Genomic DNA, 27,607 nt, shown 5'->3' with positions numbered 1-27,607 from the left:
GTTGACCACTTCATAATGCATATATTGCAGGTTCTTCTGCTTCGAAAGCAGATCGCACATACTGTCCTTGATAAATTCAGCATAGTATAAGGTGTAAAACCTATTTCACAGGAGTCAGATCACATTAGTATAGTGCTATGAAACGATGCAACACTGACTTTTGAATTGATTGACATGGGTGCAGGTGGGCACTAATGTTAACAAACCACTCTTAGACTCCGGTGTACATACATTTAGAATCGTTCTATGTTTTTGATCTTTGTGGCATTTTACTCTCAATAGTTCTGTAATTATCATGCCTGGCTGGTGTATATGCCTTTGGTTGCAAAGCTTGGCGTTTACGTTCATAGAGGTGAAACGTGGTATGCTGAGCAAACCACCCAGAATTTCTTGTGAGAAAATCAATTTTAAGGGGAGTGCAATCTCTAATTCTTATGCTGTGGTAAATTTCTGATATTTGTTTCAGGGAGGTTTAACTGTATCTTGGACTGAACAAACGTAAAGCGGAAGTGAAGATTGAAGAGCAGAACTCTCTCCTTGCATATGTGCAAAAGGTTGAAGAGCAAGGGTGGCGTGTACGTTGGCATGGAAGTTTGACCAATAAAATTTGAAGAGTAATTCCTGCTGCGAAGGGTGATAGAGTAATTTGCATGAGGAAGGGATCTTGGATCGGACTCACATTAACTACATGGGTATCATGCAAGATAACCGAACAGTCATTGGCTACTTATGGCTTGTAAAGATATGTGCTCCCTTCAGAGAGATTGGTGCCTGGGCACCCAATAGTACATGAAATGAGCACTCTGAAGGGCACATATGAGACGTGTGGAGACCTGGAACTGCCTGTCATGAAGTGAATGTGTCGCTTACTAATATGACCCAGTAAGCAGAGTTCTCTCAGAATTTGTATAAAAAAGTTTGAAAAATGCCTCTGATGGCCTGTTGCAGGGTCTTTGTTTTCTACAGCAGGGTGTCAACATTTTGGAATGGCAAATGCCCCAGCTTGGAAGCTGAGCATAAGCCTCCACCGACACTATAATTCATGGGTATTGTGGCGAGCGACTTCCATATCAGTGGCTCAGCAAATAGAAAGTCCCAGGCAAAACTTACGGCACTACTGTGCTGTAAATTCTGTGTACTTAGTAATGTATATTTTAAATTTATTTTAAAAATATATATATTCACTTTTTAGGTCTAATGGGTCAGAATTTTGAGATGAAATTGACCACCTCCGCTTAGATTTTCTCTGATCTTGCGAGTACTGCAATGTTTTACTGTGATCCTTGCTCTGGTTTAACGGTGCATCTGATGCATCTGATGCACTAACTGCATGTTTACCTGTTTTATTACTCTATTCCTCCATATCCAGTTCTCTCCTTTTTATCTCTTGTTTCGAACACTGCCACATGGTTTTATTTGTAATCCTTTGAAGGATTTCTAGTTTCCACTTCGGATCACGCAACTCTCTTACCTTGATGTACCCTTTTGATCTTGTTTGGTTATCTGTAAGGCATGCATGTACCATTTGGTGTTGCAGTATTTAAAATGTACCTAAAATTCTCACTTTAGTTCTTGTACTAGTGAGTGGTTTAGTCTCTTAGCTCTCCGAGGTGTGTGCAAATTTAGTATCTTAATGCATCAACCATTCTTGTAGATATTGTTTCTTTGACATTAGTCTCCGCATCTCTTGCAGCGAATTTATACCAAGTCAGACATATTCATTTCGAATATTAGTACTGCCCTTTCATGTTTGAAGGTTGTGCTTTTATTTCCCTTTGTAAAATGGATCACTAATGAAGATTTCAAGCGATTTTCGAATGCCAATTTTCTATTGTTGGCAAAGGCCCTGTCAGCCTATTAATAAACCATTTATTGTCCAGGTGAAGCTTGAAGGCCTGGTAGTCCAAAATTGTATCTCTATTCCCTTACCATTGGATAGAACTGGTTACCTATATGGGCAGTGTATCTATTTCAGTGTGCTTGAATCTGTTTCCGGCAATGAACCTGGAAAACCTACATGACGCTTTTGGCACAATAGTGTTCTTAAAAGCCTTGACTGTCTGAAATGGTTCTGTTAACTTTATATAAACAGCGGAGTGCAAAAGATGAATGTGGACTCTCTTCTTGTGTTCTTCCTTATTTATCTTTTGGGTATTTCTCACTTTCTGTCATTTCTTTTTTTACTATAGATGACCAAGCGTAAAATGTATTTTCCTTCTGTGGTACGTGGTTTTATTTCCATGTCTCAGGCAAAATTTGTGTGCTTGAGTTTTGTTTGTTTAAAACTTAATTCGAGATTAACGTACTTTTTTTTAAATATTGAAAAATCTAAAACTGATATGTTCGTCCTGAAAATGAAGAAATACATATTTAACTTATTTCCTCGTTGGTTCTAGAGCCATTTTTTTTATCTTGTGGAGGTTGATTTCAAAAGTGATGAGATGGGGCTTCTTTTTGAATTCCAGTTTGGGTAATGCTCTTCCGGAATTATGGTTGATTTCCCACATTCGCCTTTCATGAGTGTGCAGAATTACCAAAGTGCCTTCCTTTATATTGGTCTCCTGTTAGTGAAATGATTGCCAGCTTGATGTAAAGCGGCTTTCTTTACTACCATGCCGACTTCGCTTACTACCTTGGCCTCAACAGCACACATTTATGGCACTTTCTCAAAAGAATTATTGGGTCCCGAGAGAATCTTTATTATAGGGAGGTTCTAGAAGGACACAATCCCTGGAAGTATTGCACGTGTTGTATCTTCGAAGCCTAAACAGGGATGACTTGACTTTTAGAGTGAGGGAGCGTTGAAAGAGTTAAGATAAGTGTAGGGTTTGTTATGAAGACCATATCAGATTTACGTTTTTATTAATGATAATAATTTTGTAGAAATTGTTTATTGACTACAGTTAATTTGCGAAAATCACAGCCTTTTAAATGTTTGACCTTTTTTATTTTAAAAAATGCTTTCGGAATTCTGTTTGTTAGACGGATTTACGTATAGTGATACAATAGACGATGCAGGAGACGCGAGGCGTTGTTAGGTTGCAGGGTAAGACTTTCAAAGAACAGCGAGTGTCTGTTTCGGTTATCAAATGTGAGTACCCTGGTAGGTGCACCTTTGTGTTGAGGATTTCTGCCTTCGCTGTATATCCACAGGCATTTTGAGGTGCTTCGTTGAAGGAGAACAGCACCTCCAGGTTTACAAAACTCGAAATACCTGTCACCGAGGAGCGAAGACCACGTTATTTTTAAGCTGTGGAAAGTCATATTTGTGGTGCGCGCGTGCATATAGGTGAGAGAGACTAGGTCAGCCTTACAGTGAAAGCCTTACTGAGTAGTCTAAACAAACATAAGTTCTAGACTTAGTTCAAAGGCTACGGCCCTCTGACACCGTGTACATGAGGATTGCCGAATCACAGGCGTGTGAGGAGATTTTTTGTTTTCTTTCTAGGGATTAAACAGGTCTGTCTGTGCCCTCCTTGAGGTGTTTACAGAGTACCTTTTTGCTCCAGAGAAGTGCCGGTACTCTCCCATTCAGTTTATTGCAGCAGTGCAGAGAAGTGCAGCCACTCCCTTTAAAATTAAACAAATGCAGGGGCTCGGTATCTTACCATTTACAGCATTAATCCCGGTGCTGGGCTCTGCGCGCTGCTGGCACAAATATGGTGACTGCCCTGACAATCCTGGTCGTTAGTATGACGTCACTCGCCCGTTGGTGCGCGCGGTGACGTCACTCTAGCTCGTGGCCGTTAGTATTTTTGGGTAAAGAAGGAAAGGAGAGACGTTGGAAAGAGGAAAGATTATAGAAATCGGGCCTTAGTTCAAGCATCCGACAAGCTATTTAAATGCCACGTACAGAAATTATTTATGAGGCATTTAAAACGAGCAATATTTATTCCGGAGTATCTGCAATTTGATCATATTGTTCCTTCTCGCGAGAATAATCGAGACAGATTCTATTTTGAATTGAAGGCCTTCATTCGGATACAAAAAAAAAAAAAACCTGCGCCTCGCTAGCACTATATCTGTGCCCGTGTTGACAACGCTCTTTCACTTCCGGAGGCCTCGCCTATAAAACACCCCCCCTGTTTTTTTTAGTTTGATCTGACATTGGTACATGAATGTCAGTGTCGAACAAAATTATTCTAAAACAGAACGTCCAAAATGGACGTGTGCGGAGTGAGCGATCTGCGGGAAAGCGAGGCCTGGCATCCTACAATGAGTGCTGCATTCACTACCGCATTTCTGCAATAGCCGAAGGTCTGGTTCCTCCTCGCAGGGAGGAGCTCTCAGCCCAGCAGTCACTCTCCCTTGGCCTTCCCTACAGTGTGTCCTGCTTTTCTTTCCAAGAAAAGCGATCTTCGTGAAAAGCGCCTGTCTAGCGTAGCGGCACACGTGCCGTGGTGCTGCAGACTGTGCTGATGAAGGTACGCTTCAGTGGCCATTTGTAAATTAAATATCTGCAGATAATACTACAACTGGTTTGGGGTAGTGTGGTTATTTTTTTATGTGTGGGAGAGCAGTATAGCGTTTATTTAAACCGTTCTTTAGACATGGTGCCCTTGCAGATGTTGGTTTGTTCTTTGCAGGCTGCCGTGCAAGTAGGGTGTACTTGTTTGCATTAACTGCATTGAATTAGCCTCCAGTGGATTAGGAAAAGTGAATTTATCAGAATAAACTAAATGACCATTCATTCCCTTTCTAAGTTTTCAGAAAAATACTTGCTTTTGTTTTTCTGTTTTTTAGGCGCTGGCGAATCTGGAAAAAGCACAATTGTAAAACAGATGAGAATTTTGCATGTCAATGGCTTTAATGCGGAGTAAGTATATTCTTATTTCTTTGCTTTGTAGGGTGTTTATAACTCCAGTAAAGTTATATCTCTTGATTGAATTTAAATTTCTGTGCCAAGTTATTAAAATTTCTAAGTCACACTATGTAAGGTTGATGTCCTCTAACCCTGTTCAAAAACGTTTTTTAGCGGCTTTGGCAAAATTCGGAACTGGTGAATTTTGGTTGTTTTTTATTTCGAAAGTTCACAAACATGTTTCTACAGTAATCGGGAGTTCTGTTTTGTAGTTTATTTTTAATTGTGTTTACCAATGAATTATAGCACGATATAAATGTAACAGGTGATCGGACATTTCTGAAACAAGGTTTGCATCTAATTGTGCATTTATTTAGTAAAAGGTTTAAATGACCTGAACAGAATTGCAGTCTAGTGGTTCAGTCGTGGCTATTGGCATCGCGATAGCAGTTTTAACCAAAATTTCCCCTTGATAAAATTAGATAATCAATGTGAAATTGCTTGATATTAATTAGAAATTCTGAGGAACCCTGTAACCGCAAAGTAATGGGCATTTTATAGCAGGAGGACACCAGCTGTAATGTAAGGAGATTCTCAGTCATAATGTATGTGCACATAGGGAAATGTTTCTTCATTTAATGACCTTCAAATGTAGACAGTTGTAGAAAAAATATCCGAACTCTTGTTTCAACGTTATCACAGGGTTGGTGGAAGCAGCACCTTTTAAAGGTGGCTGCATTTTGTTCCCCGGTGATTCTGATGTCACAGTGAAGGAAGGGCTTTTTGTGCTGCATTTGCTACCAGTCTGGTTATTCCCATCACGGGACCTCCTATAGCTGGGAATTGTTTGAAGAAAACCGAGCAAGCTTCTGTGTTCTAAATCATTATGTATAAACGGGAGCTTCGAGGTACTGTTTAGCGATTCATTGAGTAACGTAAATTTGACTCTGTATGTAGCTTCTTTCATAACAAGGGTTTTGTAGTGGAAGCAAAGTTTTAATGCAGTCAGCGCTCTAACGCACAACTTAAAGGTTTTTTTTCTTCTCACTTGCAAACTAGTGGATGGAGGTTCATGTGACTTAATAACGCACATTTTTCTCATCTCGTGGTGTATTGTTATATATTGTCGACGAGAATCTGGGATCTAAGCTATGTAACAAAGCTGTTGCAGAAAGCATTGGTCATTGAACCATTGGAAAAATAAAAGCTGCAAAGGACAACGCTTCACACCAGTGTTGTGTGTTGGTGAAACGGAACCTCAAGCGGAGCGCTTGAAGCTCTTGCCATGCGCAGGATGACTGCTAGGTTGAGCCTGGTACAGTGACCGCTTCTTGCTGTCTGTATTGTCACCATACCCTGACTTGTCGACACTACACTCCTGCATTCCACTGCGAAAACATATCAGCAGGTGTGGTGTTACCCAATGTATAATGCTCTTGAGTGAACTGTGACGAGAAGTGTCAGAGAGCACAGTCTCATTAATTAGGAGTCTGTCTTGCATATGCTTGGAGTGGAGTGGGCTTTGGGTTGTGCAGTATCAACCACTATTTTGAATTAGGAGAGTTTAACATGTCCGTGATAAAGTAGATCGTTGATTTTCGTTTGAAAAAGGTATTAATGACAGCAATGTGATGGGAATAAGGTGGTTACGATTAAAGCGGTAGACGCAGTTGATTGCAGTATTCTGGGGGTGGCAGTTGACAAATCGGTGTCCCTTGAATTTTCATCAGCTGAATTCTGACTATAACAATATAGCTAGTAGTTGCCTAATTCTGTGCATGAACTTTTAGTGCACCACTTAGGGATTATAAAAACATCTTTGGTAGTCATTGTCTAACAAAGAACATTTTTTTTTTTTTAACGCTCTTCAGCAATGACCCGGAACTAATAAAGTAGAACCGCACATTGTTTTTTGGTAAAGGAAAAAATACCCAAAATCAAATGGCATGTCTAAAGTGAGAGTAGAGCGGGGTATCAAAGAAGTAATTAGGAAAAGGATTCATGTAATATTTCGGACACAGGAAGGTGCAGTTTGCTGTCTCTGTATGTTTCATTATTGTAGGGATAATTGTTTAGTTAGAATTTGGCAAAATCCAGAATGGCAACACACTTGTGAAACCCATTATATAATTTAGGAAAATAGAAGGTGTGTTTGACCATTGTGCTATAGTTTGTGAAACAAACCTAATTGCAGAGTGAACTGCATCTTTATCACTGTATTACTTGGACACTGAAGGACAGGCAGTCTTCAAAAATTTACTTTAATTGTCTAACGTTTAGGCCAGAGGTCTCAATGAATTTGAATTTTATGTAAGAAAAGTGGACTGGCAAAACCTCCCTAAAATAAGTACTGTTTTGGACAGTTACCTCCTTTAAATAGGACACAGAATCATGTGAAAATAGAGGTAGAACTCGACCTGTAGTAGAGACATCTAGCATTCACATGCAAGTGCAGAGAGTAACATGAAGATTGGACGAGGGAACAGTTTATGTGAAAATGCAACCGTGATAAAGTAAGGGTGACATTTTGGCTAAAGTAATCCTACTTTCAGTAGGAATTCTCTTAGAAAAGAGTGGAACATACAATGGTGTTTGTGGTTAAGGTGACACATTTCACGAAAAAAAGTGTCTGTGCAAGCAAACAGCAAGAAGATTGAAAGGGGGAATAAGGAAATTAACTTGTGTTGGTGTTGCCAATGTGGGACTTATTACCCTCTAACCAGTATTGGAGGTAGTCCGACCACAAAATCAACATGTAAGAATTATAGGAAGAATGTGCACATTGGCAAACGTTGCGTGTGTATCAGGAAAAGTACAACAGTAATAGAGATACAAGATGAATTAAATTGTTTAAAGAGGTTTAGTAAAGTCACTTTTAAAAATAACTCCATACAAGACACAATGGTAATGGATGTCAAGCTCCCCCCCCCCCCCCCCCCCGAATGAGCAGTTATTTCAAGTGCTGAATGGAGTTTAGCAGTAGATGCACAGCACGTGCTATGTATGTTTTGGTGAAAGATGGCAGTATAATTTAGTTCCAAGCATTAAAAGTAGTCGTGGGTGATTTTTGGAAACCAATACGTTGTGACAAGATTTAGTGGAGAAAGAATGCATAGATTTTGATAAAGAATTCCAGAAGGTAATTATTCAGCAAAAATCTATTGTCATTAGGAATTACCTTTGTCATTAAGAATTAGATACACAAGATCCAGTTGAAAGCATACATAGTACCTGTAGTATGTGAAGTGAGTATACTTCCTATCTATGAGACAGAGGCAGGTAAAGTACAATTAAAGAAATTGTGCTCTGAGAGTTTATAGAGCCATTTGAAGCCACCAAGCTTGACTTGCTTGGTATTGGTAAAAAAAAAAAACCACTAGGGGCGATATACGTTTGTGCAAAAAAAAATCTTGAATCTTTTTAATACTGGTAGAAATAAATGGGTTTTTGCAAATGCACTTTGGGCTAGCCTCAACAACATCTGTCTTCCAGAAAGAATGATTTAGAAATGGTTCAGTACTTGATATTTTGGTATAATGGAATTTTCTGGAGAAACTGGATGGAACATGCAGAGAGAGTAAGGAAAGTAATTGTGATTCAGCATGTTCTTATGTTTTGTTTTGATCAAGTTTGGAAAAAAATATGTTCATAAACTTTATAAAACCTATTAATAAACAACTATCAGTGCTATTAAAAAACAGCTCTTTTTTTTTTTTTTTTTTTTAAGCAAAACTGGAGACATAGTTCACATACTGATGAAAGTAATAACTTTTTACATCCATTTTCAAATGCCAAGCAACAGCAAATCACATGGGCGACATTTAAGGTCTTTTCTCTTATTTCCAGGTTTAACCAATTTCACCTAAACTAAAAGCAGGTCGAAGAAAGTTTATCTGGTTTTCATGATCATTCTAGTATCATAACTAAAGTTCATCGAAATGCTTTGTGCTCTTTTTCAAACAATTTCTAATATTTACGATACAATTCAAATTTAAGTCTTTAAAATCCCAAGACAGATTTCTTATTTAGTTGCTGCAATAAAGGATTTTCTTTGCTTCACGCCACAGGGTTGTCTTGTTTAATGGTGGCAAACCAGTTCCTTTCTCAATATTTTTCCGAAAGACACTTTTTGTTTGTTTGTTGTAACTGGAAACAAATTCAAAGACTAAAAGCCTTCACCATAAAAAAATGTTTCTGCATATGATATTGTAAGCAGATTTATTCTTGTTGGGCCAAGCATGGGAGACAGAACATTGAGCTGAACACTTTACACTGGAACCTATTCATCTGAAAAAAAAACTATTGGGAAAATGCTTCAATGCCAGATGTTAGCAAAAAAAAGAACTCAAGTTTACGTCTAATAATGGAATTATAGAAGTACTGGAGAGATTTCTTGAGAGCTTCTACACGTGTTTGCCCTGAAATCTCATTTTCCATAAAGGCCAGTGTTCTTTAATAGTGCCTTGGACTTAGTATATGAAGGCCATTTGGAGATGGCGAAGACCAAAAAGCGAAAAGTGGAGTTTTGCTGACCTAGTCTTGGTGGTGCAAAAGTGCATTGAGTACTGTAATATTGACAATGTGTATAAGACAAGAACGCCTTCCATGGTTTGTCATCATTTACCCACAGATACCTGGGAGAAAATTGCGGTGGACATAGTGTGACTTCACTCAGGTGAGATTATCACTCTTTACATTCTGGTGGTGGTGGATATGTCTTCAAGATTGCAGAGGTGTCATGTGTCAGAGACATCATCAGAAGTAAAGTGGTAAAGTTTCTTGAAGTCCTTTTTAGCCAGGAAGGTTGTCCCACCAAATGTTTATTGGGTGGTTGAGTTCAGTTGACCTTCGGAGAAACAGAACGTATTTTGAAGGTGCATGGGATTGCTCAAGAAAAGTGTTATGCCACTCTGAATCTAATGAATAATTCACTTTTTAAAAAGAGCAGTTAAAGTATACAAATGGAAAGTGGTAATAAGAATTGTTATAGTGTAGGAGATCAAGTAAAGTGAAACCTCTGATGGGAAGGAATGATGAGTCGAACTTTATCATACCTCTGAAAATGATCAAATTGTTCAAGAATGTAGTGAATACCCGGGATTGGAGAACATATGGTTTTTGCATTCAGAGTTAAAGCGGGGTCTGTAAAAGTGGGTCATGTGCGAAGATGTTCATGACTGGGTGTAGACTTATGTGTACAAGAAGTTGATGAATGGTGGTGGAGAGAAGGCCACAACAGGAAAAGGAAATTTCCAAAACTTGAATATGTCAAAAATATGTTCTCCAGTAGTACTGCTCTTCTTAGATAGTTGGGTTCCTCTTGATCTATCTGAGGAGTACAAAATATAGTTTTGATACGTTGCTCATGTTTATAATCTGGTTATTGTTTTAACTTTATATTCTTCTGTCTTGTTTTCTGGGCATATATTTCAATTGTGTCTTTCACTTATTTATGGAAAGGAAGTTGTGTGAAACTGCCATCTTGGTTGAATCTTTTAGTAGGAAGGATCTAATTCACACTCAAACTAGATTAGAAGTTCTGTTTTCTGATAACCTGACAATTCTTGCCTCTGGTCTCCAGGTGATTAGACTTGTGGAAATGTACCATTTGTAGTGAATGTACACTAGAAGCAAACCGCTCCATTGGTGAAGAGTTAAAATGTATAACTGTTCCTTTTGGATCCTACCTAAAATGTGGCTATTCCTAAATATTTGTGAGAAATAATTGTGGTTGGTTGGTTGTCATTTTCCAAAAAAGCAATATATTGTCGCTATAAAGCAGTGTTTTGAAGTGTTATATCTACGCCTGGGCAGAACTCACAAAGATTTACTCCACCAAATTCATTGGAGTTACTTAAAAAAACTCAGCGAGATTCTCGGGAGCTCTGTGAGGGGGCAGGTTGGCAAGCTGCATGCGAGAAAAAATTCTGGCATGTGGTGGTTGGCACTTTTTTGCCAGAACTCCGTGCTCCAAGTAGAATGAGGAGTGGGCAAAATTCTGCAAACTCCGCCAGCGTAGTGGAATTTTTTCCCCCACCCTAGTTATATCATTTATTGCTGAAAATGTTTAATTTAATGAGGGATTAAAGAGGAAGTTCCTTTAAAGGACATTGAGGTACTTGATTGATTGATTCCTTTTATATCCCTTTAGAAAATAAACCTTCAGTGTGCAAGAGGATCCATATGTTTACTTTTAATCATATTAGTATGCAATTTCCAGAAGCTGTATGCCTCTCCATTGTGCTGGAGTCCTGTGTGTGTCTCTGCCCTTTGTAGTCCTTTTTTTTTACAATCTGTTTAAATGCAGAAAACAATTAAGTTTAGCCTCTAACATAACATAAAGTCAAAAAATCAGTTGTGTGTGATTTTGTCTTCTGCTAGGTTATTTTACCTCTGTTTTTATTTACTGACTTGCTATTTTATAATATCCTGGATATTACCAAACCACTTGCTATATGGAAATACCTGCTGGTTTGAGTTTATTGGGATAAATGGCACTTACTAAATACTTTATGGAACCTGCTTGGAGAAACCTTTCCATAGATATACCATTTGGAAAACATACTTTAAACCTGCCTTGTTTGAAGATCTTTTCAGTTATGTAGCACATGGTTGTTAACCAACAAGTAATGCTGTCAAGCGATGGCGACATTGGTGGAGACAGATTTGTTGTTACTGTAAGTGATAATCAAGTGCAGGATTTGACCGATTTGTGTAGCTGTTGAGATCTGTGGTCATGTGGTTTTCAGTGGCTTCAAAGCAAGCTTATTGTTAGCAATATCAATCCAAATATTAAAATTGGATATCAGATTTGTGTTTGATAGAAAAAGAGTAGACAACATCACCTCTGTTATTTCTTCCATGAAGTTAGGATGGTGACGGTGTTTGTGGTATACCAGCTCAGTGATGGAAGAATTAGTACATTTACACATTTTAATTTCAGGTGTTTGAAATATGTTTGTCAAAGACGGATGCCTCTGACCCTGTTAGAGAATTGTGTTAGATTAGATCTAAACCTCTGCCTTTATAGATGAAACTATGTTGGTCTAGTACTGTTGAACCATCAGTGGTATTCAAGGTTTCGCTTTTTCGTTACACAGGTCCTTCTTTTCAACATGTCATGGATTCCTAGTAAATGTTTAGCTTTGAAGTGGGGATTAATGTATGTTCCAATGTATGGATGTATGTGGTATCTTTTTAGCACAAACCTAGCCAGACGGCAGTGGAGCACTCTACACAGTCATTCAAACTTAAAGCCACCGAATAAGGGGAGAAAAAGTAGAGTTGTAGACACCTAATGCTTTGTGATGTAGGGTTCTTTAAAGAGGTGAGTCTTCAACTCTTTCCTAAATTGCATCAGTGTTTGGGCAGTCCTTATAGATACCCAGATGTTGTTTCAGATCCCAGGTGCATAGATGGACGTGGCCTGTTGTCTTGTGTTTTTTTTTTTTTTCTTCTTCATTTTTTCCCCACTTCTTAGTCTTCAGCCTGATGCTGTCCTGGCTGCGGGTGTTCCGAAAACTACCTTATGTAGTGAGCTTGTCTGCAAGATAAGTAAAGGAGTTAGTTGTTATTGCTTTGTAAATGATGCAGGTAGTTTTGAAGATGTTGCAGACTGGCAAGAGGAACCAATGGAATTCCGTCAGATTGGACGGGATCATATTTTTTCATGCTGTGGATGAGACGTGCTGTGACATGTAGGATGCCCCTAAAGGGTGCCAGTGTGCAATTTGGGACACCGTAGAGTGAGGCATTACCACCATTCATGTGCGAGAGTACAAGGGCTTGAACAGCTGTCAGTATTTTCCTTGAAAGCAACTTCAGTTTCTTTAGAGGAGAGGGCTGGTACAAAACTGCCTTTGTTTTTTTTGGCATAGTGTTTCTTGAGTGAGGTTGGCGTTCAGGGTGAATCCAAGTGGTTTACCTTTTGGTGAAAGTTGAGGATGAAAACAGTCAAGGTTAATGTAATTTAGCCACGTTTATACTGTATCTTGTTTGGTCTTCAGAAAATAATAGTAATATTCTCTTAGTTGGGTTGAGCTTCAGGTAGGCAATGGACATCCAAGTCTGGATGATGCGCACTCAGGCTCTCAGGGGTTGGATGTCTCAAGCAGAAGAGGCTTCTGAGTATAGTTGTGTGTCATCTATAATTTGGTGAATAGAGTAGAGCACCAAATGGCTCCTTATAAAGGTTAAAAATGACAGGCGACAGGATGTAACCCTGGAGGACTCCATAGTGTTTTAGATCGTTTGTGACCTGCATGTGCCAGAGTGAACAAACGTGTTTAGGAGGAGAACCAGTAAATGCCATTGACATTGAATCCCATTCACAATTTAAGGCTGGGATGGTTGACTGTGTCGAGGGCAGCTGAGACGTCCAGCAAAATTGGTAGGTAGTGAAGTCCTCTTAATTAAAGGCATCATCTACAACATAAAGTGTGGCTGTCTTCGTGCTGCAGCGTGATCTGAAGCCAGGATGTTAATTGTGCTGGAGATGGTTATCTTAAAGTTGAACATAAACTAATTTTTTCAATGATGGTTTTGCTGATGAATTGTTGGTGAGTGATGGTCTGGTAGTTGTCAAGTTCATCGAGGTCTAGTTTAGGTTTCCCTAGGCGTGGGAGGATCTGTCCAGACTTGAGAGTTTTTGAGAAGATGCCTTGAGTGAGGGAAGCATTGATAATGGTAACTAGGGGTAAAAGAGCACCCCAGATGGAGATTTGATGAAGGGAGAAGGTAAGACATCTTCATAAGTAGTGGCTTTGAAGGACTGAAATATGTTAGCCAGATCTGAGAGAGTTGGGGCTTTTTAGAAGCCTATGGAAAGGAGGGGATGTATGAAGGGTGAAGTAGGCTTGGTGTGCTGTTGGATTTTCTGTATTTCTTTCACTGAAGAAGAGGTTAATGGCATTGATCTTTTTCTGTGGAGTGTGGAATAGGATGGTCTTTCAGAGCTTGACTGTCTTGGAGAGTGTTTTGCTTCTGTTGGTGGCTTCATTGATGGTGTAGTACATTTGCTTTGACTGATGCCATGAAGTGTCTGTGTATTACACTGAGGGCCTTCATTATCAAGAGGCCCTGTCGAATTCTCTTTTTTCCTCCGAGTCTGGAACTAGGTAATTTTTTTTGTCAGCAAGCATTGTCTTTAGAATACCAGGATGCTGAATGCTTTGGCTTGCACTTGTATATTGTAATTGGGACATGGACGTCCACATAGCTTTCCAAAAACTGTTGACGTTGTTTAGAAGGATATTTGCATCAGATGTGAAGTTGATGGGGGTTTACAGGTGAGATTCAGCATTAGGTTACCTATAGAGAAGCCATTGATGGAACCGAAGGCTTGGTCTTCTCTTTGTATTGACCTTGGTTTGTTGGTAGTGTACTGCGTACGGAGATAAGAATAGCAGAGTGGTCGGTCCAGTCCAAGGGTATGGGTGGCTTGCATTAGATTGTAGGTGGTGTTAATCAGACAAGATTGAGGATATCATCTTTGTAGTGTGTTGGTTGTGTGCCATGATCAAAGCCATGGAATTATGTGATTCTGTGTTTTTTTCCACATTATTGTGAATTTAGTGCATTTGCTACATAATCCACTATCTGATGCTTAATCTGCAGATTTTAACAGTAAAATTGGCTCCAGGTCACATGGATCAAATGTTACTAGAAACGTGGCCATGTGTGCAATGGCTCTCTGGTCATCTTTCAGTTGCTATTTCTGTATTTGGTTGTTACTCTTGATAAGGAGATGAAATCTCTTCCCAGGGAGTATAACCATGTGTAAAGAAATTCAAAATAATGAAATAATACTATAAAAAAAGGTGCTGCATAATTAGCATTTTCTTGCCACATAATTTAATCAAACCTGCCGAATAATTTGGTCTTTCCCTTACGCATAATACCAATATCTTCGGGCAAGAAGGTGTCTCTTGATTTTTATTTATTTTGGGAGTGTGTATCCTTGTTTGGGAGGTTGAAGTCACCTGTAACGTTGGTGTAGGCATGTTGGAAAGACGAGGTGGTCTGAGAATTCATCAACAAAGTTTTTTTTGTTTTTTTGGGAGGCTTATCAAAAAGATGGAATTTGGTGGTCTGAGTTGCAGAGAGAGGGAAATTCTATTTTATCAGCTTCATGGAGGTGTGGTAATTGCTTGCCTATTATGCATGGACGAGACCAACTTTGTGAATTGCATTTGGGTACTGTCGGCTTAAAAGGAGAAGTTTTGCTGATTAGGAGAGGGGCTAGGATTCGGTGTCCTTATTGATGTAACAATTACTGGGGATGGTAAGGTTCTGAGCCTAAGATTTTCAAGAATATAGTAATAAACCGGCATTTGATTTTCCTACTGTGTTTTGAATGTAGGCCCCAAACTCGCAGTACTGAGTGGTGGGATGCTTGGTTTGTGCTAGGGAATAGAAGATGCAGGTGGGGTGTAACAGTAGTTTGTAGGTTTCAAACGTGGACTGTGGGAAACAGGTACAGAATTTTCTCTTTCACCATCTCTTTATGGTTTTTCAGATTGGTGGCAGTAAGAAGGCTATACATGTAGGTTTTAGTGGTTAGAGTGATTCACAATTGTATCTATTGCATAGAGGCTGATTGTGAATTACTGGAGTCGCCGATTACTCAAGATATTTAGCTACTTTGATGGGAAATGTTAAATCATGTTGGCATTGGGAGAAGGCTAAGAATGGACTTGTCCTAGAGTTTTATATTTTGGATATGAAAGAGTGGACCATTTCTGTGTTTCTCTAATCTGTTGATCTTAGTGATCAACAAATAAGACTTGCGTGGTTACCCTTCAAAATATTCTAACCCCCAAGTATGATATAGTTGACTTACCAACAGACTAGATTTTGGAGAGTGCCATAGAGCCACAACAAAGCATGAGGTAGAGACATTTACCCTCTTTGTATTGATATGGACTGATCCAAAAACCAAGGCAAGTTTGTTTTTTATTGAACTTGTCATAGGCCAGCTTTGGGATGTAACAGGTTAATCTGCTTGCCAAAGTTCTGTGCTCGAAGGCGGTCAGATATACTGATTAGTGGTATCCTTTGGTGCCATGTTGGAAGATGTTAATGTGCTTCCATACCAAATTTACATCCTGACGAGTTGTTGATATGCCATAAATGAGTGACATTTGAGCTGTATAGCTATAGGTAACCTCACTACCACATTTTTCAACAAAATCAGTGATAGTTTTGGCATTGTGCGCCTTATCTCACTGTTGTGAAAGCAGTCTCACGTTTGCTTTTCTCATTATTTGGAAGTTACCTTATTTGTGGAGTATGGTGATGTCCGAGGTGTTGAGGGAAACTCTCCTGAAATGTGTCCGGTGCTGCTTAGTCAGAAGTTTTTTTTTTTTTTTTTTTAGGCAGTCAGTGCCATTAGAAGTGATCTTTGGGACTTTGAGACTTGATGTGTGGCATTACTTTCTCATTGTCTTCAAACTAGCACACACTTTATTAGTCTGACTCACTGATTCAGCTTTGTTAATTTCACAATTAAGTTTTCTATTTTAATTGAATGTGAAGCACAGAGGTGGGCAGACAGTATACATTTATGCAATTATAAAGGATGCTTTATTCAACATCTGCATATCGCCTGAATTTGTTGAGCAGAGCATGCCTGAGCACACTTGCTTTTAAGTTTTGCTGAGTTTAGGAAAGGTAGAGGGAAGAGGGTGCACAAGTCCATGTGTCTCCGTCCAGGGTATGTGGTATAATTTCTCGTGGTAAGACAGGGTTCTCCTTCAGTTCACGGTTGTGGGTTCCATAAAAAGAGATTATTAAACCTTTTCTAAAGCACATACTGTGGTGATGCTTTTTTAAAATTTTTATGCCATTTGTGTCCATAAGACGGGCATGAATAGATACAACTTTCCTTGATCATTAATATCCACGAAATTTGAGGGTCTTTGATGATATTGCATTATGCTTCAGCAGAGAACTTTTTAATCAACCTGCCCTGAAACTAGCAGACAAAGGAAAGAAATTGCCACCAGGTGGTTGTTTGCCTTCATATTTGAGGTGCAAAGCAATTCATTTGCCAGTCTTCGTTTGTATCCACTGATGTTTCCTCAAAGGGGAGAGTGAGGAGGAAAAATAGGAATCGTGAGATAGGCTTCCTTTAGATCCAGGCGCACCATCCAATAGTTTGCTTGTAAGGGGTCTCTGAGTAGGTGAATCCCTTCCATTTTGAAATGACGGAAGACCAACCACTCGTTGAATTTCCTGAGGTTTATTATGGGGCGCTGCCCCATCCCTCTTTTCCACTAGGAAGCGATTGCTTAGAAACCCTAAAGGAAGTAACCAGGCTGGGACATTCGCCCCTTTCTCTAGTACCTGGCTATCTGCGGGAAGGAAAGATTTAAAGGGTGCAGTCTCATCGCCTGAACCGGGGAGCCATAGAACTGTATGTAGAACCCTTGAATAGTCTGCAGTACCCACGCAAATGAGGTCAGAGCCTCCCATTTTGGAAGAAACATAGCCAGCATCCCCCCTATTGGGGAGGGGGGCCCTGAAGCAGGTTGAACAATCACCTTGGGCAGAGGTGTTAGAGGCACCGTTCCTGGAGCCTCTCTGGAGGGTAGCCTCTGGTGGGATAGAAGGTCCTGAAACAGGATAAATCCTGCCACTGCCCTCGCTGATATCCTGATACGTTGGAGGCCTGATAAGTGCTCCAGGTGGTCGAGCCTCGACTGGTGGTGACAAAAATTTGAGGCGTGAAGCCTTATTTAATTGATGTTTGAGCCTTATCTAGAGAAGTAATATGTTCACAAATTTCCCTAATTCCCAGGTAAAAGGTTTTCCAAAGAGGCCCCCTTGGACTGGCTTCTGACATTGCCAATTCCCCCAATTTGGATCGATCTTGATTAAGAGGGAGCAGCGCCTTTGTGTGAGGTGGCAGAATTTGTGCTCCCCACAAAGATTATGGCTCATTGAGTCCAGCCGGACAAAGCCTCAGGAGATATGAGAGTACGGGAAGCTTGGCATCTTCTGCTGTGTCCATGATTTTTGTTAGGGGGCCAGCAACGTCCAACAACTTGTCCAGGCAAGAACGCCAAGACTGAGCAATCCCTTTATTTGACATTTCTCGCAAAGTTCGCCAAAAAAAGGTGGCCATCTTAGTGTTGTGGTCTAGCGTGAGGGCGACCTTACCCTCCAATGAGGGTTAGGGGCATTCTACTCCTACACAATTACGGACCTCTTTATCTAAGGCCTGCCTGAGACGGCTCACCACATATGCTGCAGCTTTTGGGGCAGGGGACCATTGCATGGAGCATGTGCATAATACTCCTTCGGTTCCAGCGTTTCGGAATTTTAGGGAAATTGGTCCTGGTCCTACTTACTGCCCTCCGCAAGGGAGGAGGAAGCTGCGAACGGCCGCTAAGGCCTAGAATGCTCCCCACTATCCTTCCCATCAATGGCTGAAGGGGAGTCAGATTCATCTCCCGGATGCAGGAAGACTTTTGAGGTGCTGGGAATGGGTGAGGGAGATCTAGGTGGAGGGTGGGACTCCTTGAATACTTTCTTTAGCCTTGCAAAGGAGTCCAGGTCGACCCCTGGTTCGTGTGTGCATTTGTGAGTGGTTTATGAAGGTGCCAGGGGCTGGCCTGGAGGTGAGTGGGCTGAAAGCGAGGGGTTGTAGGCACTGGGTTTGTATATGGAGTATTTTCTTCTCCCAGGGCCCCACAACTTGTGAGACCACTTTAAAAATGGTCATATCCATAAATATGATAAAACTCACTGTCATTAGGGAGGTAAGTAATCTCCTCCTCCTCCAGATATTTATGGGAGTCCGTACCTAGGTAAACAGCAGGATCCTGCATTTCGATTTTGGCCGATGGTTGCCAACAAGTGTAGTAGAGGGCAACATGGGTTGGCCTGTGACCAGATAATTAGCCTGATAAGTATGAAATAGGCCTAAGGGCCCTGGGAGACGTGTGCATCTTGTGTAGTTAAAGGGGTTAATCTAGACATCTGAGTCGTGTCCAGAAAGGGAAAACACTTTTAATTCCTACCCATTTAAAAATGGGTGTTCTGACTTCCAGGCAGAGCTCGTAATGAAGCTGGAGAAAAATGCAATCCCCCAATGATAATCTGAGAGCGGCTGACACGTTTCACTCTAAACTGACAAGTAAAACTGATGCTGGCCGCATGGTAGAGCGCGCGGAGCGCGAATCAAGCTGGTGGGTGGCCCTCCAGCGGTTGGATGGCTGCTTCACGCCCAAGAGCCCTAGCATACTCGTAAATAATGAGGAAGTGGCTGCGAAGGAGCAACAAGCTTTCCTGCGGCCACGCTAGAGGGTAGAAGAAAGTCCATGTCACACAGCAAAACTTTTCGTTATTAGCACAGTAAACATTCAAAATGCTGAATCCGCATTGCAAGGCGCAGGGATTCAAGAAAAATTTACAAGGCAAGGCACTTAACTCCTAGCTGCTGCTGCAGCAAACAGAGAGGAGGAAGGAATGTCGGCAGAGGCTCTTGAAGAGGAGAGTGTCTGTGGATTAGAGGGCCTTCAGTCCGAGGATTCATGAGACATGTAGTTTACCTTATGATGTCGATCTTTCTTCCATGTTTGTTAAAAGCTGCTGGTTGAAAATAAAATGAAGCGAGACAACCTAATCCTCACCTCCGGTCCTGCCATAGAATTTTAATTTTTCACTTTATTCCAACCTAGCACCAGGATGTTTATATCGGGCAGATATTTGGTAGTCCATTTCACCCTATTTAGGTCTTACTGCAGCCTGTCACCCTTGTCTTCATGCTACTGCATCTTCTGATGCCATTGCCCTTATGGCCTTGGGCACTTGCTATTCCATCTCTATGGCCATCCTTTCAACAGGAAAATCACATTTCTATTCTCTTTCTAAAGGGCCCATCTTTGCACAAGAGCCAGTCCAGCTGAGCAATGGCAGCTACCATTTTGCTTTGCACATTGTAATTTGGTGAACGACTGACATTTCTGATCATCATCAGTGTGATCAATTCAGTTTTACTGTTGAGGATAACTCACTGCTACTGTCTATTTCTATATCTTGTGAAGCATGCACAGCATAGTTACTCTCTCCAACTGCTGCTGGGACCCCTTAAATTAGAGCTGAGGTTAGTCTCTCTGCAAAGCATGACGTCTAGCTCCTGTCCAGTCACATCTCCAAAGATGGGTCTTTAGAATATTGTCTTCTCGTGACTTGGGCCTTCTTATGTGCAAGGTATACCTCTGCTCTATAAGTTAATAAGCTTATGCTCTGAAAAGAACTATGCATGGTCATCCACAAAGTTTGAAACTGTCTAATGAGACATAGCGTATTTAACTGGTGCGGTGTTACAGAATGCCATTTATTTAAAGTACTTACTTTTTATTTGATAAGGTGTTCCTTCAGTTCACTTTTCTATCATGTATTATAAGCTTCAAATGGTGGAAAAGTGGCATTGAAGCTGGGTACATACCATTTTTTCGCCTGCTGTGTATCTAGTGTCTCTTTGTAACTTTTACCTTGTTTACCATTTCCTTTTCGTTCTCTGGGGTCAGCCTATTTTACAGTTTTTAATCTTCACCGTCTTATTATTTCTACAGTTATATCAGGCCTCAAAATCATAAAAACATTACTGTACCTGCCGGCCGAATTACTTGAATAATTGTAAGTACTTGACCTGTAAACTGGTCTCAAATTGTGTGATCCTAGGGCATTTTTTTTATCTTAGTCGCTTTTTTCTTCATTCTCAAGAGTGCACCTTTCAAATATGTGTTCAGCATTTCTGCTGTACAAAAAAAATCATCTTTTGTTTTATTAAATAGACTAAACATTTGCTCCCTGTATAATAAGAATCTATCCCACATATAGCGTACACATGATCCATGACTTGTCTCTTAGTTTCTAATAGCATTGCCATCAGAGTATGAGTGTTTCTCAGTTTGTTTAAACACTCACTTTTAATATATTACTAAGCATGATGTTTTAGCGCACTGTCAGTAAGTTTCCAAGAAATGTCCAGAAATCTTCCCACTAACTTGGACCTTTACTGGTAAAGCAGCATAGTGCTTTAAGAATAATGTGTGAAAATTGGTTTCAGTAAACATATTTATCATTAGTACATCACAAAGTAAAGTGTTCAGATTTGTTTTCAACACATTAAAAGATTGCTTTTTCATCACACAAAGTATTAAAAAAAATAGGAATCACAACTACTAAAATATATTTTGAAATATTTGTACAGTTGAATTAGTTATTTAAATGTTGCGTGTTAGGAAAAACCTGACACCCTACAGGGGTGTGGAATTTAATAAAATATCTACTTGTCCATGGGACAGGTTGCTTCTTAAATCTACTTGTCCTGTAAAAAAAAAAATCGACTTGTCTTTTTGGTGCCATGTAGTGTGGAGACAATTTATGGCAGCACCGATAATAGCCTCTCTGATTATGCCAGAGCTACTACTATAGTAGGGCTCGAATAACTGGAATTTCAATCCCTATTATAGCAATGTCTTTATTTTGTCACCTATACACAGATCAACATACTGGGGCTGGAGGAAGCAATAAGCAATAGTTCCAGTGCTGGAATACCTTTGAGCTGCAAACCTACTAACTTGCAGTTTTAAGGATTTATCACCAGCTCTTCTATAATCTCTTCCCATAATGAGAACGTTTGGAAGTTTACTCCTGACAATGGCAGCAGTAGAAGTTCTTCCAGGGTTGGGGGAAAATGTGGTTAGAGGGAAAGTGAGCTTGTAAACACTCAATAGATTTTCCCATGAGCAAGCCTACCCATGCATATTTGCTTGTGCTAAAATAAAGTTCACAAGTACTTTCTAGAAGTACGATTTCATGGTCTACTTCTGTAAGTTCTTGTGAATTCAGGAAAGCCACTAATTCAAAGACATATACCATGGGTGCACTTTTGTGACTTTTTAAAGAATTGGGTCCCTAATTAGGTCTGGCTTTAACAAAGACATTTATTTTTTTATTTTTTATTAAACTTCTATTTCTCTCTCTATCGGCTGGCTGAACTGAGTAAACACATTCTGCTCTTCCATAAGGAGCATATTGGCATACAAAGTAGTTTTGTTCAGTGCCAGGAACTACTGTGGCAATAAGTGGCGTAATGAAACTGGAGGGGGCCCCTGCAAAGACCATGGAGGGCCCACCTTCAAGACTCATTCAGGACAGGTGCTGTGCTGAGGCTGCGCACTGGAGGGAGGCTGTGGGGACTTTGTTACGCCATTGGTGGCAATGGGTGCTTTTTTTGGTTTTGAACAAAGCCTTTTTTTATTGTGTTTTTTTTCCCCCAGTGGTCAGGGCCTGGCAACTCCCACAGCCTACTTGTCCCAAGGACAAAATAAACATGAAAACGTCTTACCCTTGACCCAAAACAATATGTCCAGGGCGATAGGAATTCCACATCCCTGCCCTTTAACATTTCATTTCACACTCTTTGTACAACAGGTCAGACAGTTCACCTTACACAATCCTGAAACTGCAGTAAGAAGGCAAACTAATTGTAAGAATGCAAACTGAATTTTGACCTCTGTTTCTAAACACAGAGCAAATGTGACACGATAACAAGATTTAAGGGGGTATTTATTGCTCCTTCATTTTTGGACTGAACAGTACATCTGTTCTTTGTCAACTCTCCAGAAGGGACAAGTAGGTCCCAAAAATAGATCGACCTGATAAAATATGACTTAAAGCCAGTGCGAGTAGATTTTTTCCTGGCCTGTACAGTCTGACTTTTGCTTAGTATATTTAAAAGTTATTGTTCCTTTATTTTATTTCTACGTCTAATCTACTAGGCAGCGCATACGTTGCAAGATGTATTGTTGGCTTATAGTGGGCTTGGGGTCCACCCATTGCTTACCACTGGTTGGCTTCATTGTCACTCATTTAGTTGCTTCCTATTCATTAGTTTATCTGGGTTTTTCTCCTTATTGCTTGTCCCCTGCTTGGTGCATGAATAGATATTACTTTGTATTCTTCCATTCATGGAAAACGCATTCTTTGTTGCATTACACTGCATAAAAAGAAGATTTTTTTTCTCAGAATAAGGGAAAAATTAATGTCAATTTCTGACCTGCAGCATTTGGAGCGTGGAAATAAGCAACTACAACTCAGCTGCTAATATACCTGTTACAACGATCACAGCTGATTTGGGTAATGGTCTGTTGGTAAAATGAATACCTTTTAGTTAGTTATACCACCAGTCTCAATCAAGATTACTACCAGACTATGGCAGCATGCAGACTTTTGGAAATAAATTATTTTCATTGTGTCAGTTGTGTATTCTGCAGGCTTTGCCCCCAACCTACGTCTCTCACTGCAGGGTGACTAAAAACCAATGTGGTGTGCATTGAGAGAGAGAGATATTGTAGTTTAAGTGGACTTGAGTATAGGCTTCAGATGGGACTGGCATTGGAAAAAGGCTCAAGGAGACTCACTTTATGTATTGTCAATGTTATAGATAAGTTTGTGAATGATGAAATGTTAAAATACACAGTCCTTGGCAGACATATTGTCACTGTGTATAACAACGTAAAATGTCTTTCACTTCTCAGTTTATGTTCACTTTCTCGTCTGCTTCTGTATGTATCGTAAAAATCCTCATTTTTTGGGAATGGGTACAGCCGGATAAACATACAGTTGTTAAAACTGGTGCATTGAGCTGAGGTGCTGTACATCCCAACCTATTCATGTACCACTTCATGTTGCTTTCTTAATGATTTTCGTCTTCTTCCTGTGTTCAATGCTCCCTCAACAAATCTACCTCAAGTTTTTCATTAAGCTTCCAAACAATATTTTCACTGAAGTAGTTTGCGTCCTTTCTCTTAGACTTCAGCCAACAAGAAAGACTTTGGAAACTCTTTCTCGGCCAACCTCTTCACCTGTGGTACACAATGCTACCCCTCTCGTCTGTTGCCCTCCATACCTTTAGCACCAAACCTTTCATGAACCTCATTACCTGTTCTACTCTTACACACTGCTAGACATGAAAGACAATAGAGACTGTGGCAAATTTTCCATTTTATGCAAATGCGTTGGAGCCGTTGGATGCTTCCTGGGTGGCTCAAAAAAGCCTTAAGTGCAATAGGACTTTGACACCTCAGGGGTGTGGAATTTATTAAAATATCTACTTGTCCAGGGGACAGGTTGCTTCTCAAATCTACTTGTCCTGTAAAAAGATCTACTTGTCCCTTTGGTGCCATGTAGTGTGGCGACAAATTATGGCAGCAATTAATAGCCTCTCTGATTATGCCAGGGCTACTACCATAGTAGGGCTTGAATACTTGCAGTTTCAATTCCTACTGTAGCAATTTCCTTATTTTGCCACCTTTCTGCAGATCTGCATACTGGGGCTGGAGGAAGCAGTAAGCAATAGTTCCAGGGCTGGAATGCCTTTGAGTCTGCAAGCCTACTAACTTGCATGTTTTAAAGATTTTTACCAGCTTCTCTCGAATATTTTCCCATAATAAGAAAGTTTGGACATTTACTCCGGACAATAGCAGAATTAGAACTTCTTCCAGAGTTGGGAAGAAAGTAGCTGGAGGGAAAATGAACTTGCAAATGCTTAATAGATTTTCACATGAGCAAATCTACACATCGTATTTACCCATGCTAAAATACAGTTCACAAATATTTTACAGGGGTACGACATATACCATGGGTGCACTTTTGTGACTTTCTTTAAAAATTTGGGGCCACATGTAGGTAGATTCAGATTTGTGACCTGCAAATTGCGAGTCGCAAATCCGAATGTAGGATGGTGTCCTTGACACCATCTGTGATTCGCAAGGGCTTCGCAAATGCCCACCTCATGAATAATCATGAGGTGGGTCGCAATTTGCGACCCCCTCGCGAATGGTGGCCTGCTGGAGACAGCAGACCACCATGTCTGTGACTGCTTTTCAATAAAGCAGTTGTTTTTTTGTAATGCAGCCAGTTTTCCTTAAAGGAAAACAAGATGCATAACAAAAATGAAACGTTTTCGTTTAATTTTTTCAGAACAGGCAGTGGTCCGCAGGACCACTGCCTGCTCTGAAAAAATGTTTACAGTGACATTCACAATGGGGAAGGGGTCCCATGGGGATCCCTTCCCTTTTGTGAGTGTGTTAGCACCCATTAGAAATGGGTGCAAACTGCGATTGGTTTGCGCCAGCGTTCGCGGTCACAAAACAATCCTACATTGCACTGCGAGTCGCAATTAGGAATGGAACACCCCTTACTAATTGCGAGTCGCAAACCCGTTTTGTGATTCGGTAAGCAGGTTACTGAATCGCAAAACTGGGTTTGTGCATCGCAATGTGCTTTTTGCATGTCGCAAACAGCGAAAGTCGCTGTTTGCGACATGCAAAAAGCTACCTACATGTGGGTCTTGGTCCCTAATTAGGTCTGGTGTGAACAAAGACATTTTGTTTTTATTAAACTTCTATTTCTCTCTCTTTCGGCTGGCTTTACTGTGAGTGATCGCATTCTGCTCTTCCACAAGGAGCATATTGGCACACAAAGTAGTTTTGTTCAGTGTCAGGAACTACAGTGGCAATCAGTGACGTAACGAAACTGGAGGGTGCCCCTTTGCAAAGAACATGGAGGAGCCCCCTCTCCAGACTCACTCAGGGCAGGTGCTGTGCTGAAGGGGCCCCCTGGAGGGCGGCTGCGGGCCTTTGTTATGCCGCTGGTGGCAACGTGTGCTTTTAGAGTTCAAAAACTTTTTGGGGGGTTTTGCCAGTGTTTGTTACAATGTTGAGGGCCTGGTAGCTCCCACAACAATAAAGTGTTACAAAAGCCATGTCAAAACAAGACACGCATTGATGAAACTAAAAGACTTATAAAAATATGTCAGATCAGTTGGCTTTGTAAGTGTTTGTTTATTTTCATGCTTCCTATAATTGTGTTGAAAATGGTTATACTGATTTTCCATTAGAAATATTTTTGGGAAATACTAGCATGCATCAACACATTTTACTAAATGACACTTCATTTGCATATAATCAGAGAGCATTCTGGGAGCATTATACTTAGCCTCTTAGCCTAAACTTTTCAAACATGTATGTACACATTTTTTTTTGTACTGGAACCAACGTCAGTAGTGAAGTGTGACCTTAAAACATTTATTTTTTGGAAACACATTACCTCAACTGCAGAGAGTTCCACGCTCTGTAAACAGGCAGCCAAAGGGTTTGTCCTGCAGGGGGTTGGGCCTACTTGTCCCAAGGACAAAACAAACATAAAAACTTGTTGCCCTTGACCCCAAACAAGATGTCCCGGGCGTCGGGCGATAGGAATTCCACATCCCTGCACCTACAAACATTTTTCACTGGAATATTCCACATTAATGCCAAAATTCTTTAGGATGCATATCTCTACACCCAAAACAGAATATTAGTACAATTTAATTTTCCTTCTATCAGCTCTTTAATAAACAGAGAGATAGAACTTGACTTTTGAATCTCTTGAAAAGCCGCCTGACTGTAAACGATGTGATGGCAATTTTGGCCATCACCAAGGCAAGTCCTTATATAAAGGTCTATTTGCATGGAAAACGTTTGAGTTTTAATGACTCAAAACATAGTTGACTTCTAAAAACTAGCAATTTTCTTTATTTTATTTTTAGTCCACTGGGGACCTTCACAAGAGTGTTAGCACAACAAAATATCCTTTTGTATTGTGTGTATTGTCTATGAATAATCACAAATGCTTTATACCTTTAATTAAGCCACCGTCCTATTGTCTGTGGTTATCTCTATGCAACCACCTTTTCCTGGGCTTCCTCACTGCTTGCATACTCGCCATCCTTTCCTTGAACTTCTGTTGTAGTCTGGAACCTTGGAGAGAAGTCATCCCTTGCGTGTTAGACCTGTATGTGGAGCCCATAGTCATGTAAACTGTTAAAGTCGCTAATGACCTCGGGATTGTTCTGCTGAGCGGTTAGCTCTCATGGGCCATGTCAGTTGCCCAGTGCTATCCATGTTCCCTCGCTCAAGGGCCTTCGGTTAGCTCTCTGTTTCCCTGTGATCCACTAGTCATGTGCTCAAGCGTTCTCCCAGCTTTAATTGGTCTTTGGCGGGTTTCAGTGTCTGCTTTTCTCTGCCATCTTTTGAAGTTTTAAAACCTTCCAAAGAGTCTGGCCGAGAAGAGCACACCGCCCTTGACGGCTACCCCCATGTTGATCACTCAGAGGGGCACAGGAACTCAGTGCCCAGTTGGTAAGTCAGTAGGATTATAGATTCTTAAAAGCCCGTATGTGGAGTACTTCTGCCTCCACAAACCTTTCCCTTGCAGGACACTGGAAAGCTTTGGAGCAGAGAAAAGTATAGCACTCACATTGAAAGTCTGGGTTTTTGATGGACTATGCCTTTTAGTCTGGCACTCCAGAGTGACTTCAAATCTTTTATGTATGACTTGGTGTACTGTATTCCACATACAAACTGCAAAGGTGTAGCTACAGCTGTACGAGACTCGCACACTGTGTAGGAATGGTGGTTGTTAATGGAAAGTTTGCTCTGCAGAAGATCTTCAATCTTTCAAGATTTCAAAACTAGTTCCAGTTTTTAAGGAACAAGGTTTTTGTTTGCTGCTTCCCCTTCGGTAATGGCTGGAGGGAGCACTACTGATCCTCAAACATTGTAAATGTCCCTTACTCAGACTGATGGCTAGCTAATTGTGACACCCCTCCATCACTAGATTGTAATTTCTGTTCGTGCTGAAATAGGTGAAAGTGTTCTAGTATATCCTATTTGGGTTGTTTTTGAAGACTAAAGATCTAAAACACACTTTTTCTTTTTCTTTTGGTACACATTTGATTTTCAAGAA

The 27,607-nt window shown here is 40.4% G+C and overlaps 1 protein-coding gene across 4 annotated transcripts in view; it reads left to right on the top strand.

Annotated features, from left to right (window-relative positions):
• GNAS (GNAS complex locus) overlaps nt 1-27,607 on the top strand; it is a 788,088-nt gene that overhangs the window by 376,065 nt on the left and 384,416 nt on the right. For 2 of the 4 annotated variants that reach the window (XM_069243430.1, XM_069243432.1), the window contains exons 2-3: nt 4,744-4,816; nt 9,432-9,476. In XM_069243430.1, coding sequence (XP_069099531.1) covers nt 4,744-4,816; nt 9,432-9,476 — 118 coding nt within the window. The remainder of the gene's footprint in view (nt 1-4,743; nt 4,817-9,431; nt 9,477-27,607) is intronic. The other 2 variants (XM_069243431.1, XM_069243433.1) reach the window with 1 other exon arrangement.

The sequence above is a fragment of the Pleurodeles waltl genome, chromosome 7, assembly GCF_031143425.1.
Source record: "Pleurodeles waltl isolate 20211129_DDA chromosome 7, aPleWal1.hap1.20221129, whole genome shotgun sequence".
In the NCBI taxonomy this organism is placed as follows: domain Eukaryota; kingdom Metazoa; phylum Chordata; class Amphibia; order Caudata; family Salamandridae; genus Pleurodeles; species Pleurodeles waltl.
This window is presented reverse-complemented; position numbering and strand designations above follow the sequence as displayed.